At 42.7% G+C, this 17,040-nt stretch overlaps 1 protein-coding gene across 6 annotated transcripts in view; it reads right to left on the bottom strand.

Annotated features, from left to right (window-relative positions):
• The window catches only part of ALK (ALK receptor tyrosine kinase), a 306,665-nt gene that overhangs the window by 17,794 nt on the left and 271,831 nt on the right, over positions 1 to 17,040 (bottom strand). For 5 of the 6 annotated variants that reach the window (XM_086871346.1, XM_086871357.1, XM_086871366.1 and 2 more), the window contains 10 exons: positions 13,416 to 13,566; positions 10,962 to 11,093; positions 10,005 to 10,149; positions 9,062 to 9,244; positions 7,510 to 7,608; positions 6,659 to 6,811; positions 5,369 to 5,467; positions 3,480 to 3,666; positions 1,177 to 1,267; positions 198 to 262 (listed from right to left, as the gene is read on the bottom strand). In XM_086871346.1, coding sequence (XP_086727472.1) covers positions 198 to 262; positions 1,177 to 1,267; positions 3,480 to 3,666; positions 5,369 to 5,467; positions 6,659 to 6,811; positions 7,510 to 7,608; positions 9,062 to 9,244; positions 10,005 to 10,149; positions 10,962 to 11,093; positions 13,416 to 13,566 — 1,305 coding nt within the window. Of the gene's footprint in view, positions 1 to 197; positions 263 to 1,176; positions 1,268 to 3,479; positions 3,667 to 5,368; positions 5,468 to 6,658; positions 6,812 to 7,509; positions 7,609 to 9,061; positions 9,245 to 10,004; positions 10,150 to 10,961; positions 11,094 to 13,415; positions 13,567 to 17,040 lie in introns of those variants that run through there. The other variant, XM_023922951.2, reaches the window with a different exon arrangement.

Genomic DNA, 17,040 nt, shown 5'->3' with positions numbered 1-17,040 from the left:
TGAAAATTTAGCCTTTACTCATTTGGTGCCTTTTCATTTGTAATAGGAACAGAAAAGGATGGTAATTTCTATTCTCTTTGTGCTAAAACTACTGTATAGATGTGCTGAGAGGACATCACCTATGAAGAGCCCTTTTTTCTTTATTTGGTTGGGCTTTTCAAGCCTACACAAGTGGTGATCATATGATTCATACACACCTAATAATGAGAGCTTCCATGAGGAAGTCAAGCTCATCTTGCTCTGAACACACTTCTGGTAATGTCTGGAAAAGAAAGAACAGGTTGACAAGGAGAAGATACTTCAGTTCACAGATTAGAACACCTGGCACTAACAATGTCTGCAGCAATCCTTCTTTCTCAAAAGAAATCTCACTCTAAGACAGCCATTAGAGCATTGCTAAACTAGACTGTGAAGCCTGTGGAAAGGCAAATATCAGAACTCCTGGCCCACCAATGCCACTGTCATTCTCCTCCCAGCAAAGGAAATAGCCCAGAGTACACAGAAAAATGTTCAACATATGGGACTCTGCTGTACAGAGGGTGAGGAATGAGATCCTCTTCCTGAGTTCTCTGCAGTTCGATGATCCTACCTTCCAGCAAGACTGGGATCTATAACCAGCAGCAGGACTGTGCTGCCATGTAATCTCTAACAGAAAGCAAGCCAGCTAGACTGCTGAAGGCCTGGAGAACTCTACCAGGGTCTCTTAGGATTTAGCTTCACACCCAATGCATATCCATCCTGAAAGGGAGTGGTGATATCCCTGGAAAACCAGCCATCTCCTACTTGCAGGGTCTTTGATGTATGTGCCAGCAGCTTTTGGCCCTGTGAAGACTTTTGGCCTCTGACTCACAAGGCTTTGGACAGATTACCAGCCAGGTGGATGGAGAGGATGGACAGAGGATGGATTTAGCTCAGTCCTGCAGTCTACTGTGGCTCTATGGGAAATCTTTGCCCGTTTACTATTCACAGCCCTCTTTTAGTAGTCTCACATAGCCATACACTACAAGCTGTACCATTGCTGTGATGGATTAAAGTGTTGCAACACAGCAGCAACATCTCTAGCCATGTCCTTCAGGACTTATAGCAACGCTTCACTCATCTTCATTGTTATAATGCATTGGGACTCTTGTGAAAGGTGCATGAAACCATCATGATAACTCATAGACTGTCACTTACTTTCACAGCCACCTGCAAGGGAGTGGGGTCGCTGGGGATCCCTGTCACCTGACCTTCATATACCTCACCAAAGGCTCCGTGGCCCAAACCCCTGGACAGACCAGAGAAGACAAGAAGGTTTTACTACAGAGAACACACATTATAACACTGAGGACACAGCTCACAGAACGGGCTCACAATTTTCATGGCAGTGTAACAGGAAGAACTGGATATGGACAAAATGCAGGGAACCAGACCTTGGTGAGATCTTTCATGGACCTACATTTTATTTAATTGGAAGGGAAAGCAATCCATGGAAGTGAACATTCCCCAGTGAAATCGAGTTTCTGGCATTGCAGCATGTAACAGAGAGCACTCATCTATGGCTTTGGTATCAGTGCTCAGTGGTGGGTGCTCCAAAACAGACCAATAAAGAAAGGACTTTAGTCTTGGTGTTTACACACCCTAAACACATTAACAGTTCCCCTGATATTTCTGCATCACCATTAAACAAAACATTGAGCAAGAAACTAGGAGGCACAATGATTCTCAAAAGAACTGAATTCTACACCAAATACCTTTTCCTGATTTATTGTGTGATTCTGGGCAAGTACCTTAGCCAGTAAATGGTGATGGCAGTGCTTTGTAAAGCACTCAGCTCTAGGAATTTGTGCTGAGAATTGTTTCTGGCAGTGATCATATTATGAAACTTACAGTTTTATTTTGAATAAGATTACAAGAAAAAGAGAAAGGAATAAGAGTAATCATACAATAGATTTTGTCCCATGTTTTTGTGATACAGATTTTGCATACCTGTATATTAAGTCCTCACTCTCTTAATGTTAAGTCAGCTAGTACAACAATAGCTATTTCACATCAGTGGCCTGTCATAATCACATGGTGAAATGTGGCAGAGGATGAGGCTACACCCCAAATCCTGAGTCCCTCTTAACCCTGCATGGGCTGCACATTGGGCAGTATTTCCAGCCTCTAAGAGGCATTCCTGCATCTCAGTCTGGGGAAAAGGCTCTCAATAAAGCTCTCTGCTACAGCATGCACTCTCCTGTTAGAGCCAGGTTTGGGCTGAGAGCTGCATTGATTCTGTTCTCTGTTGCATCAGTGGACTGCTTTTGCATGGGCTGTTGTCCTCCCGTCCATATGAACAAGGAAGAACAATCTGCTCTGCTCTTCCATAAGTTCTGTCTGTAGTTTTGTCAGGATAGAACCGGCCTGGGCAGTGAAACCACACTGAGGACTCATGTTGCCTGTGACTCAACCACTTTGTGTAATAAGATTTTGTTAGGTGTTAGCTTGAGACACCACTCTTGGCTCTGCCTGACCAACCTATTACAAACTGAGGGGATAAACCAGATCGTTATAGCTTATAACTCACGGCCTTCCAAAAAGTCCACTTTCCCTCCCCTTGCCAATTCCCAGCTGTATCCTCTGCTATCTGCTTTCCACACTTCAAAAATCATTTCAAAGTCCAAGTGACAAAGGAAGCAGCAGCACAGGGTACACTGGAAACCCCCAGGTGCAGTCCAGCAAGATGTGCAGGTGAGGGGGAACGAGATAAGAGACAGCAAAACATTGCAGACTGCTTAGACTGCTCTGAGCGTAATTTTTTTTTCAGGACCTTAAGCTTCCTGGTTTTCCAAGGACTCCTGCTTCCACTTTTTGTTTTTTTTGTGTAACACTGCCTGGTGCCAGGGTACTGTCACATTCACAAGTATCCTGCAGTAGAGCAAAGTGTGCAAGAACTCTGAATTTTCAAGTTTTTCTTAGGAGACACTTTAAAGCTTTCCAGAAGTTCTCATGTAGAAGTGATTATCCTGCTGGCTTTATATCCATGTCTTTTTACTACTGTCTGGCATTTTCAAATTCATTGCTTTCCTTGCTATTGCACTTAAGGATGTCATTGTCTTTACCAAAGATCCCATCAAAGATATAAAAGAGCCTCCTACAAGCTTCAGTCATCCCAGAATTTCATCAGCTCATGGCCATGGGCCATTCACTGCATAGCCTGTAAAAGATGTCACCGAATTACTGGTGATGGCTATTCAGTTCTCCTGACAATCCCAGAAGATGAACACGGCACCTCTAGAAGGTCAGGGTTGAAACTTGCCAAAAATGCCAAAATCTAGTCCCTGCCACACAAGCCTAATTACTGCAGCTTTACATTTTATGAAAAGGGGTATGAACCTCAAAGTACACAAGAATTTGCATGTGCCTGCACAAAACTGTGTGTTCACACCTCTCCAGGAGAGCCAGGATATGTGGGTGTACAATGTGAAGGCTGATGGGGAAGGCAAAGATGAATTTACCGGATGAGGGAGATGTTTTTTCGAGGCACCTCTTTAAGGTCACTAATGGATGTGGTCTTTCCTGCAAAGCAGTAGTTGGGGTTGTAGTCTGTCATGATGGTGGAGGTACGCAGCTTGCTCAGTTTGTATTCTGGGCTCTGCAGCTCCATCTGCATGGCTTGCAGCTCCTGGTGCTTGCGGCGATACACTAAACACGGAGAACACAGTTAACCACCTACAGAGACTGCATTTGGGATTTTGGTGCTTCTCACTGGGGTTTGCCATGGTGTGGCCAGACTGCAGGGAATCAAACCAGCCAGTGACACTAGCATATTTCTGTATGTCAAAAAATTACAGATAGAAAATCGGATCTGAAGATACCCAGGAACCTTTGATTTACACATCTTATGAAGAAATAGGCTTGCTCATGGACCGTCTGGAAAAAGTAAAATTAATTTCACCTGGAGATTTCAGAGTTCACAGTTCTGATGATTTTATTTTGCTCTATTTAGTTTTACCAGACCTTCCAAACACAAGTCCAGTTTGAGATTTGAGGAAGCTGGGTCATAACCAACTTTCTTCACACAAACGTCTGAAATGAATTATTGCATCATATTGTTCAAAATGGATAGCCTACGTAGTTTCCTCAGAATAACACATTGTACATAAAAATTAGCTAATTTTCCAAAACTTCCTCTGTTTCTAAACTACAGAGTAGGACTACATTTGAAGTCAGTTTATGGTGTACTATATTCCTTGCACTGCTTCACTGATACCTCTGCAATGCCATTAAAAACCACACCTTGAAAGAAGACATCCTGAGGATATTCCTTGAAATAGTAACTGATATTGCAGGATTTTTTCCAAAAGAAGATGACAATCATGAGCAGGTTAAATCACTATTGATTTCTGTGGGAGCTGGATTGAGCCCAAAGACTGTGACAGTAACAGTTATTGCATCTTCTCCAGCAGATGTTGCTCAGGGGAAAAATTTAAGGGGTAAACATGCACTTGCAAAGGCAGATGGATGTAATGACCTATCCACAAATCCTTTCTGTCCTCCATTTTCCTCCTCATTGCCTTTGCTTTGATTTTTTTAAATCGTTGCCCTTTCCTGAGATGGAAATGATAGGCTTGTTGGATGGAAAGAGGATTACTCTTCCACTCCCGAGAAGTAGTTAGTCATTGTAAAAAGGCACTGTCAGGACAGACATCATAGATGTAGGACCATGTGTGTGCAGCTGATAACTCCTGAAATTCTTAAAACTGAAACAGCTGGGCAAATCTAATTTCCTGCTCTAGGTTCATCCCTCTCCTCCCCCAGACCATAAACAGTGTGGACAAAGAAAGGTGGCAAAATCATAGTTTGAATCCCTGACTGCTCTTCATTGATTCAAATCTATTCTGCTTGCACCAAAAGCAGCTGAGTGATTGTTTAAAATAAGAACATGAAAAGATGAAAAATACCTTTCAGAATTTTAAATAAAAATGCCAAGAATACCCACATCCTACTAAGTGGGCAGTTTGTGAAAGGGGAACCTATGTGACAGTTTAAGCTTAAATGTCATATATTAAGAGGTGAAATCTGTACATGGGCACACAAATAAAGAAGCTTTTAGGCATTAAACAGCACCAGATCTCACAAAACCAGAAGCAGCTGTGTTCTGGCAGCTTCACAGTAGAACACAAACAATGTCTCTTTTGAGATGCAGTCAGCAACCGAAGCCTCCTCGAATTGGTCATCGTGGTTAGAAACAACTACAGAAATCTGAAGTTAAGATGTGTGTGGGAAGGTGTCATTAAATACAGCAGTAGCTGAAAACCTGAATCCTTTTGCCTCTCAGGGCCCAATTATCCCTGGCTCAGATCCAGCCCTCATATGAAAATATCTTTTGCAGAGAAACACTCACCTATCATGATTCCTGAAAAAGCCAAAATTAAAGCAGCCACCAACGCTGAAGTCACTACAGACAAGACCAAGGAGAAAGGGAGACGAACCACTGGCTCAGCTGCAACAAAAAGGAGAAGGAATTACATGTTTGAAATTATCTTCCAGGAGCCACTTTTCGCAATCAAATTTTTTTCTGCTCTTCTTTCCAGTTACTAATCTGCTGCTCCTGTAGTGTAGGAGCAACCTCTGGCACGACCAGTTCTCAGGATCTGTGACTTCTCATACCTCATTGTTTCACTTTCCTCAATTAATATAGAGCCACTAAAACAGATTATTCGTTATCAATGAATTAACATGTGAATTCCCTGGGTGTGAAAACAAGACCATAAAAAAGAGGGGCAGGAAGTTGGGGGGTGGAAAGAACATTACATTGTCAGGGTTAAAGTGCTGCTATCAATGCCAAATCACACCAAAAGCAGGAGGACTGCAATATATCATCTCCTAAATGCATGTAATTCAGGCAGAAAAACCTGATAACAGTGTAGTGAAGCTGCATCCTCATGTGGGATCATGCTATTAAGGTTTACTTCACCTTGACAAAATGACCATACTTTTTACCCATCTTACAGGCAGGAATGGTAGAAACACAACAATTTTCCCATGCCAGTGACAAAGCTGAAAGCAGGATCCCAAACCCCTGGGGTGACCTGCTCTCACTGCTGCACGAGAGTATGAAGCAAATCTAGTAATGGAGCTCTGAGAACCTGGTTTTGAAAGAAAGGCAAGTACAGGCACTGTATTTGGTCTTTCTCAGAGAAATTTTGCACAGAATTTCTCATGGTTTCTGAAGTTTTACTTTAAATGTCCAAACCCACAAGAATCATATTTTTCTTCACCTTGCACTTCTTTCTTTTTTTTTTTTTTTTTCTTTAGAGTACTGGGCTGGAATTTAAGTTCAGCTGGAAAATCCTTTCAGCAAGCAAACTTTCAGGATTTCAGAGCAGACTTTGAACACCAGCACAAGCAGGTACAAACTCTGACTCTGCTCAGACCTGCCCAGTATGCCAAACACATTCAGTAGAGCAAAGCAGCACTGCTGCTCAGTGCCCCAGTCCTCAGGGCTGATGAGGCTATATCCTGGCAAAATGGCTCTGCAGCACACACCAGCAGGAAAGAAGGCAACATTCAACTGCAGCCAGGTTTAAGAAAGATTAGGGTACACTTTCAGGACATCTTACAGTCCAAACTACAGCTTTTGGCCATGCATTTTCTGTTCCACATGTTAGCAGTACCCCACACACCTACTTACCTGTGCAAGACACACCATCCTCTGCCAACTCTGTGCCTGGCTCACAAAAGCAAATGACTTTTTGAGTCTCAAGATCAACATGGCACTCGTCCATCTCACAGTGACTGCAGTTAAGGTGCAGCCTAATTTCCACCTCTCCATGCCCCTCTGTCACTAGGGAGTGGATGAAGAAGCTGAGTTAATCGCTGTAAAGACCATTATTAAAATTTCCTTGGGCTCACCCTTTTCTTTCCCAGCCTTTATGCCCTCCAAGATCAATCACTGCAATATCTTCAAAACTTTCTGGCTGAATCTACCAGGCTAGAGTGCATCTGTATTTGAAAATAATTCTGGCTGTTCTAAAGCAAACATTTTTTTTTTTTTTTAACAAGTAGATTTTTTGTGGTTTTCTGAGCACATTGCAAACATATTAAAGACACTGACTTCTGTGAAAACACAGGTTGGAGTGGCAGTATTTATCACTCCCACACACTGCTGGGCAGCACCTGGATATTTTACCAAGGGATGCTCTAAGGAACTTGCTTGTTAGTGAATAGTCAGGTGTTTTGTCTGTTTCTTTCCTAAAGTGTCTGAGCTGTGAGGTTCTGTTATCACTTTCCTTGTCCAAAAGGATTCTGTAGGCTGGTAGACTGTACTGCTGGGAGTGTTTCCTAATAGGCCTGAAGCTTCCTCTCCCTGTTTTTTTGCTGCTACTTCTGTCTATTCTCTGCTGTACTTTATATACTGTACTTTATATACTTTCTGCCTCCTCGTGTTCATGACACTGAGCTGTACTCCAAAAGGTTGTAAGGGGTCCTACTATTTTTAAAATTAAATAAGCCCATGAGAAGACTTCTGACCAATATGAATACCTTTAAGTGCTGGAGTGTATAAAGTACCAATTGGATTAATAAAGGACACACCATCCTCCCCATCCATCTCTGGGTCATTGTCCACTGCAGCATTGCCACCTATGTCAAACCAGAAGTTACCTTAACAGACCGAGGCTCATAAAACAATAAAACACAGATAAATATGGCAACATGCATGAATTCAGCACATTTAGGGAGGCATCTGAATGAAAAAAGAGAAAAATCAAAGCATTGAATATATAGGGAATATTTAGCAAGTTGTGGCATGAACTACTAGACTTTAGTACATCAATTTAATAACAGAAGCTTGTGACAATAAATTAATTAGCTCTGTTTAGGTAGACTGTTGCAAACTAAGGCACAAACTTCATCTTTAACCATTTGGATGCTGTGAAACATACTAGCCCTTCTTAAAATTTATGTAGCCAAGGGACTGGAAAGCACCAGTACTCCAGGGCTAAGTTAACACCCTTGCTGATCAAGGTATGTACTGTATCAGCAGAGGGAATGAATAATCTGATATCCTTCCTCTCCTTTGCACCCTTGAAGCAGGGTGGTCCACCAGAAGTGGGGATTGAAGGAATTTATGAATTGCTCTTTTGCACCTGAGCATATAAAACATACCAGAAGCAAAGTATGGGCAATACGTAAGAAATATTAGAAACACAGTATAGACCATATAATTTGTACTTCAAGCATGCAATGATTCCCTCACCCCACCCAAAAAATTGTTTTTTCCCTTTAATTGTCTTCAGTGAAACAAAAAAAATGTCATGTGAGTCATTCTGTTGGAAAAAGAAGCATTACACAGGAACATTGGTACAAAACATGCACTTAATTATTTAAACTCATTACTTCCTCTTAAGATTTCTAGTCTACTATTTACTTAATTTAAGCTGTGGAGAACCAGGGGTTAAAGAGTCCACCACAGTGCAGATGGCTGCAGAAACTATGTGGCCCAGGAGACTGTGGGTTAGTAGAGATCTTGAATCTGGCCCACACCAGTTGTAATCAACATAATGCCATCTGACAGCTGCCCTGAGACACAGAGGCACATGGAATTAGCTCCTTGTTGTCTGAAGTCATATTAAGAGGGGGGCTGGCTGGCAGCCTGAGCCTCTGCCCCCAGAGACCACCTGTGCAGGACCAAGGCCCTCGCACAGCAGGGCAGGGGAGAAGCCGTGTTTTTCTCCCGGCATAAAGCCTGGCTGCCAGTCTCCAGGACCAAAGTCCTCCAGACACAGGTGCTGGCAACGGGAGCACATAGCTGTGGCTCCTCCTTCTCCAGCACTGTCACCCCAAGATGAAAGGCTCAGGAATCACAGCAGGATCTTAATGTCACATTTTGCAGAGCGCAAAGCCAGGACCGGCATCTGGCTCTTTGCTCAAAGACTAAATGCCATCAGTTCATCTAGTGCTAAAAAAGCAAGACACAGACATACTAGAACATAACAGTCAAATATGCTAGCTACAGGAGAGTTATCATCAGCATTTTGCTGATCATTAGCACTAAAGGAGGGGAAGGGACACCTTGAACACGAAGCCACTTTACCTATATATCCTCCGCCTCCTCCACCTGAGGAGCACCCCCCTCCACCCCCTCCGAAACCCCCTCTTGTCTCCCACCCCCACTTCTTCATGGCCTGGGGGCAGGATCTTCCTCCAGTAGCACCTTCCAGCAAGGATTTTCCTGACCACAGGAAGGAAGTGTTATCATTCCAGCCACCTCCACCACCTGCAGTTGAGAGAAGAGAAAAGGCACAGCCAGGGGTTACTTTTTGTGTAAAAAACACTGCAGGAATCTGCAGCACGAGCATCCATTCAGAACACCTCAGCTGAAAATCATCGTCTGCACCTCTTTTCACCTACCATACAAGGATGGGCATTTTCTATAGTAAATGTAAAAATATATCCCTACCTACCCTCCAACCAGTCCTTTCTGGTTTACAGAGCCTTCCCCTTCTCTTTGACTAAAACACTTTTGGAAAAAACCAATGTCGGTTCTAAAGTAGAACAAACCAAATTTATTGAAAGGGGTGTAAAAACATATCCCACTCCTGCTCTCTACACAATACTTGTGACTCACTTTCAGCTCTGCTGGTTGCTCAGTCCAAGGTCTCTTCACAGAGACTTCTAGACATTGTGCAATTATGCTCTTTCTGCATAAGACAGAGAAACTCTGAGTACATCCACATGGCACAAAACAGTGCAGGGAGCAGGACAGCCACATTGGCACTGCAGACTCCCACATCAAATGAGAGGTAGTGCATTATTTTGGGAGAATGTTGCCATTGCTATAGCTATACCATCTCTGACACCCTTATTTATGCCAAGTATCTAGCACTGTGAGTAGCTTCTGTTTCCATGTGTTATAATCCTCTGTTCCCCCTGAACTGTATTTTCATGAGTTTTGCCTCACCTTCTTGTGAGGAGGAGGAATCTGGGAGTACCACATATTCACAAAGGTTTTCTTAAAAGGAATAAAATTTCCTTACCTGCAGCTCCTGAATTTCCATTCAACCCTGGAATAGAGGAATCATTCTCCAGTCTTTCTGGATGAAATGTGTCCGTTTTGGCCCTGTAGGCCCTGCCACCACCCCCTGCTGCAATTATCAAGGGGACTGGTTCTCCGTTCTCCATCTTAACAAATTCAGAAATAAAGGCAATGTTCAAACTGAGTCAGACATATAAATGGAAGTTCAGCCACATGATAGTTACTGCAGGTTGCACCAAGCAGACATCTAGGGCTGCTCAGCACTGCACACTCTCATTGCATTATTTATGCACCCACACCCAGAAAATTAATGAATAGAAAAATCAAGAATAGTCCTACAAAGTACAGGAAACAGCAGTGTCAATAGCTCTATGAATTGTATCTACCATGGTGTTGGCTCTTAGAAAGCCTGTAATGTCCCATGTGATGACTCTTATCAAATGAAACAGCTAAGGGGTGTGTCCTCTGGTAAAGGACTGCCTGAAACCAGTGTTTGGAATGAGTACTGTCTCAGCTAGCACAGGACAGGAAACATCTCTGGTCCATAGCTACAGCACTGCCAACATACTGGCAAAAACATACTGACTATCCTCAACTTCCCTTGTCAGGCCAAATGTATAGCTGAAGTCTCACATCCTACAATGACAGAGTTGAAGTCAGTCCTGCAGAATTTGCCCTTTGCTGTAGAACTATGCTTCAGCATCTCAGTTTTCATAGAAACAAAACCAACCCACTTCAACCCATTATGTTTGCAAGGGATACTCCAAGGCACTGAAGCAAGTGTGGCTATATTGCACAGCAGTTCAAAGAAGTGTGAAGGGCAAATCCAGATCCCTACATTTCTCAAGTGGAAATCAGGGATACCTGGAGGTCACTCTGTGGACCCTCTCCCTGAGGTGTATAAAGGACTTTCCAGAGGCAGGTGGCAGGATGTGTTGATGCTGAAGGTGTATCTTACCTTAAATATGTAAGTGGCACCACCCCCACCTCCACCTCCTCCTGCCCATTCATTGACACTTCTGTTCACACGAATCTCTTCTTCGATCACGTTGTTCTCTCCAATGCAGACTTTCTGGATAACATCATTAGTCTGCAAACAGAAGACCAGGTCTGAATTCAGGTAAGAAACCACCTTTCTCTTGTACACATGGAGGCCTCATGAACCCTTCACCATCCCAAAGCAAGAAATTATCCTCCAGTGAAACTACATGACCAGAATCAAGTGAATGCTCTCCTAGAAGAATCTGGCTTTTTGCTTCAACCTCTACCAGAACAATTTGTTGCCATTTTTAACTGAATTATTTTGAAGCAAGCTCAGTGCTGATACCTATTATCACATAAAACAGCTCCATAAACTTCTAATGTACAAAATGTAGCAGAATTTGCTGTAAATATCTCCCAGCATTAACAGTCTGTATTTCACAAGTGGAGGAAGGGAGCAACTTGGTAAGGATGTGTCTTGTCCAATGTCACCTGACAGCCAAATGCAGAGACAGAGAGAACCCAAGCTTTATTACTTCATTTCCAGTCCCTCTTTGGTTGGGGCCAAGCAGCCAATGTGCTGTTGATTTTAGCAGCAATTTTACTGCAACTACCAGTGCCTACCAAAACAGCAGCAATCCCACCTTTGATTGCAATATTCACCTGATGTTAGTAGAAGTACCTCACTAAAAATCCTCCACATTTCCTACTTAGCATTTTTTCCCTTCCATCAGTTATCACCAAACATGGTGAACTTTCTGTATTAGGCAAATCCCTGAATTCACAAACTGATTTAAATCACAACATTAAACTACCATTTATACCTACTTCAGGACTGTGACCTAACTCTTGTTTTGGTTTAAAACTGGAGCACTAAAGGACAAGCAGGACCTTGCTGTGAGTGTTTTCAAGTTGCAAACTTTGCTTCTAGCTTATCTTACTTCTCAAGCTTAGTCTCAGTAACACTATCTTGTTACATTGCACACATAATGCACACTGAACTTACCAAACCAACACTTTTAGGGGAAAATGCACAAGCCTTTGTTATAGTAGGACTGACCATCTGCTTCCTTCTACTTTCATGTATGTATTTTCTTTTGGAAGAAGAACCTGATAAAAGCATGCTCAAATTCCAAATTATTCTGCTGACCACAAAGTATCTTCTCAGTTCTGCCAGTGATCGAGTGGCATTCATTTTGTGTGTGCAGACTTGCCTAAAGAACTTACAGTCCTCCTTTCCCTGTTTTTTCCCCTCTCCTTAATTGATTTGGAGTTGGGTGGGAATGATTAATAAAATGACAAAGTCAATGACCCAAAGGAACCACTAGATTACAAAAAAATATAATCCTTCATGGCAAAGACATAACTGATTACAATCCAATCTAGTAAAAGTCCCCTCTACGAGTCAATGCAATCTCTTTGCCTCAATGAAAGAATTACATTAGCACTCAATAAATTCTCACTAAGATTACAGTGGCCTGCAATTTAATGAGTCCATATATTACCCTCAGCTGGAATGTCCTAGTTAAAGACGTTGGATGGACGTTTGAGTTAGGCCATTTCTCATTTCAAAAAGGCTTGGTATTAATGGTTTGTTTGTAGATATGTGTAATTCTAGTTTTAACATTATTTATTTTAGCAGCCAGCCTTGAGAACCCCTCTTACTTGTCTTTATCCTTCAACCTTTCTCTGCTCTAGCAGACTGGTAAGCTTTCATCTCTTGGATGCCAGCCATTATCAGCTGAGAAATGCACATCATTTAAATGTCCAGCTCAAACCTGTAGGTGAAATTTCATCAGATAATGCTTAGTTTGCTCCATGAGGGTTTTCTATTCTCACATCCTCCTCCAAAGAATACTAAACTATTAATAAACTACTGTTTATTAAATGCATACTGTTTATTAAATGCAAATAGTGCCCATCTTTCTGTCATTTGCAGCAAGGGTTTGCTAGTAACATAAAAATCAGGACTGACCCAACAATGATTGGTTTGTCTTTCCTATTCCCATATGGAGAATAACCAAGCAAGCCCTGTGACATGGGTATCTTGAGAGGTGCAGAGTCTGTGATAATGGCAGGGCTGGCCTCAATAGTGGAACAAGGGCAAAATCCTGCAGTCAGCCTTGAAGACTGATCTGCAGAGGAATGGAAGGCAGGGTTGTCTTTTGTCTCCACACCTCAACAGAGGTGCTCTGAGATATTCAGATCAGTCAGGAACCTGTTATGCATTATCACTGGGGCCAACATGTTGAAAAGGAGCAAGCACAGGGACATGGTGCTTCATGTTCTCATGCTCTCCCAGTAAAAGTGTACCTATTCCTTGACTTCTATAGCCCCACACCCCTTGAGGACAACATTCTTCTGTGTGAAAAAACAGAACTCCATGGATTTCTAGAAGGGATGAAGGCAAAAAAGAAATGCAATCACTTACACTAGGACAAGCATCTTCTCCTTGCTGTCCCACCAAGATATACAGTGTATCATCCTTCTGGAGATCAAAAATTCCCAGCACAGACACTCCGTGGGATCGCACCATGGTGTTCTTCCCTCCTTTCCCACCTGCAGCTCCATAGCCTGAGATGCTGCAGAAAAAAGAAAACAAGAGGCTGCCACCTGGGTTGTCCCAGGCAGGTGGGAGGAAGTACAAACCACTTCTGAGCACTGAGCATTGTGCACATCTGAGCATGGTGTCACAAAGACGAGCTCTGAAGACCTGACATTCTAAATAAATCTAAACCCAAAGCCTGAAAAATGCTTTTTCTGCTCTGTTTGAATCTGTGAGCTTGGGTAGCTACTAAACAGATTCTTTCACATTGATTATTGGGCAAACACTGCTGAGAACAGAGTGAGAAAGTCCTTATAGTTTCCAGCTTTAATATATGAAACACATCTTGTTTCCCAGAAGGCACATCTTTGAGAAGTTTGCAGCAAGGAAGAGAAGGAACAGAAACAGGAGAACTGGTAAAAACAGGACATATGGCTAAAGAGAACATTAAGCATGAGACTGACAGAGGGAGATTTGAGAAAGCAGACAGCATAACTGGTCTTAGTAATATGGACCAGATGGAAAACAGCTCTCTTATTCCCAGGACCAGAGGAATACAGAAAGAAAAGTAGATGGAGGTGACACTACCTGCAGTAAACAAGGAAGGCAAAAACCCCCTGGCCAAACTCACGGTGGTCAGGGACATCTCACTGTCTCCAGCCAGGAGTGGGCAGGTTACACACAGGCTGCTGCAGTCTCAGGTAAGGCTCTGGGATTTTTATTTCAAACAGTCAAGATTGAGAGGTGCTTACTGTTGCCAGTGCACCCAAAGGTGTGGCTGTAACACTGTATTTCTCAGCTCCTCCCTCTCCCTTTCTAACAATGGACATACTTAAAGCAGCTTCCAGCAAAGGATTTCAAAGCACTTTTTAGAGATCTTGATAAAACACACACTTGTGCTGCAAAAAACCACAGAGTTACTCAACTTTCTGAGCAGGTGAATGACAGTGCAGCAGCTCAGTTTAGACCTGAATTAAGCAGGTAATTCTCCACTGACATCAGTAGCTTTCCATCTGTTTCTGTGAGAGCAAAATTCCACCTGGAGCATGTAACCAGAGACTACAGAACTCAGAACTCAAAAACTGCTTCCTGCCAGGCACAGCTTAGGTGCTCTGCTTTAACACCTCCTTTCCTCCAGCACCTGGCTGCTCTCTGCCCAGCACAGTCCTGCCTGCAAACAGGCAGTGTCTCATAAAGCATATTAGATCCTGGCAATGTGACATGATTATGTTCATGCCACAGCTGATAACCAAAGCAATCAGTCCTCAGTTAGGCTGTACCAGAGCCAGCAGAAAAAGTGATGGACACAGCACTGGGCCACCCTGAACAGATGCTGTATGAATCTGAAGACTGAGTTGATTTGCTGTAGAATTTTGCAATGGCTAATGAGGTCCACTACCAGGCACAGTAAGCTGGCAGGGCTAATTGGCTGCCAGTAGGAGCCATACCTTTCCGTGTAAGAACAGATTTTGCATACAAGCAGTGATGTCAGAAAGTTCAGGAAACCCAGTCTGGCCTCATTCAAAGGCTGAAGACAAATAAAACCCAGTATATTCAGGTGACAGTGATTCCCTATTCAAAATGGGTGTCACTATTTAAACACTTATCTTGGCTTCAAACTTTAGGAGGATCCCTTTCTTTAGGAACACCTTTCTTTTACAGAAGGAAGGAAGCCTTTTAACCATATTGGCCCTGAGGAAGGGTTCAGCCCATCCTGAGTAAGAACACAGAGTACCTTCCACTGCCTTCCTTCTTTTCTGCTGCTATGACACCTGTGGGATCTTAAAAAGAAGCCCACACCTTCAGGAAGGGTCAGGATGTGCAGAGTGCAAACCAGGCTGCGCACACCAGGGTTGGAGAAAAACATGCATCCCAACATCCAGGTTATGGGAAACACTCACACATCTTGAGAGTATGAGAAAATGCTGTGCCTAGGCTGGCTGACTCAGAATGATATTTTTTTGAGCACCACTGGGCTGTGTTCTTGTGCCACCTTACATGATGGGACCTTAGAGAAGAGAGGACAGTGGAAGAGACCACAAATGGGGCAAAATGGACCTCAACCTCTTTAAAAATGGAGAGAAGTCAGATAAAAGATAGTAATGTGTAATTTATTACAATCCACTTCTCTCATACTTGGTCATAAGACCTAGATGACCAGATCTTCTGAATGCTTAGAAGGAAATCTGAAACAAAAAATATTCTTTTATAATGTTTAACTTCATTGTTACACAATGTGAAGTCCCACAGGAGTGAACCAGTTTTCAAATGTGGGCACTACTCACACCTTCACAGGTGGTGAGGTATTCTGGGTGTGGTTGGTTTGTGCTGGAGTTTTGTGCAAAATTGAGCTGTCTGTATTTTAGTAATGCATATTCTGCCTCACGTTCAGAAAATCGATATCCTTCTTGAGCAATTACCAGGAGTGTACATTACACGGTGTAAAACACACTGATATGGCAGAGCAACAGCTTTCTCGAGAGCCCAGCAGCCAGCAGAAGGGTTTGTTCCCTGGTCAGGTGTTTCAGCAGTGCCCATCAGGAAAACTTACAGGACCCACACTGCAGCAGGACTGCGGGGCAGAGCTAAACACAGGCAGTAAGTCCAGGCTCTGGGAAGCCCTGGAATTGATATTGTAACTTGACATTTTCCTAGGGCTATGCTATGCTGGCGGACTCTGCTGCCCCTTCAGCAGACCAGAATCAGGAAGATGTCAAGTTAATTTAAGCCCACAATTGCCTCCTGCTTTCCCCAGGCTGTGAATTTTCTACCATAGCCTTAAGAGGTGCAGAAAAGAATGTCATCCCTTTATATGTATGTTATGCACAACATTATACATCTATTATCTATACAGAACCTAGAAGTCTGCTAGGTCATTTATAGGACTTAAATAGACAGGTCATCCCTGCAGGGCCCAGGGTTTGTACTGAGCAGCAAAAAAATCAGCCTACAGCTGCACAGGAATTCTGGTTCTTCTTGGACTCTGATATTAAAGAAATGACAGTGCTGTAAGCTTTTGGGCTGTTTTGCCTGTTCATTTTTGGGCTGTACTTTATAACCATATTTACTGGATGCTGGTTCTGAAAAATTCTATTCACCTCAGGCAACTCCTTGTTGATAGCTGGGTAAAATACCATTAATGCTTTTTGCATTACCATCAATCCTTGTAGGAATAGGCACTCAGGCAGAACTTGTGCCTAGCCAAGCCAGTTTCTCAAAACTGCTTTGCCCTAGACCTCTATTAGAGACTGACATCTAGCCTCAACATTAACATTCTTTTTCAATATAAAGGAAAAAAAAAAAAAAAAGATGGGATCAGAGAATTGTAACTGAAATTTGTTCAAAGCCTTTAATGGAATATTTTGCTTTGAAATCCAAGATACCATCATTGCTTTCAATATGGAATGCTGCATAAAAAACCACCACTAGACTGGTTCAAACTGACAGTTCTGCTTACAAAATGATGCATGTAATGGCTTCATGTTACCATTCAGATACAGTGAACTACACT

This window comes from Cyanistes caeruleus, chromosome 2, assembly GCF_971803275.1.
Source record: "Cyanistes caeruleus chromosome 2, bCyaCae1.hap1.1, whole genome shotgun sequence".
In the NCBI taxonomy this organism is placed as follows: domain Eukaryota; kingdom Metazoa; phylum Chordata; class Aves; order Passeriformes; family Paridae; genus Cyanistes; species Cyanistes caeruleus.
This window is presented reverse-complemented; position numbering and strand designations above follow the sequence as displayed.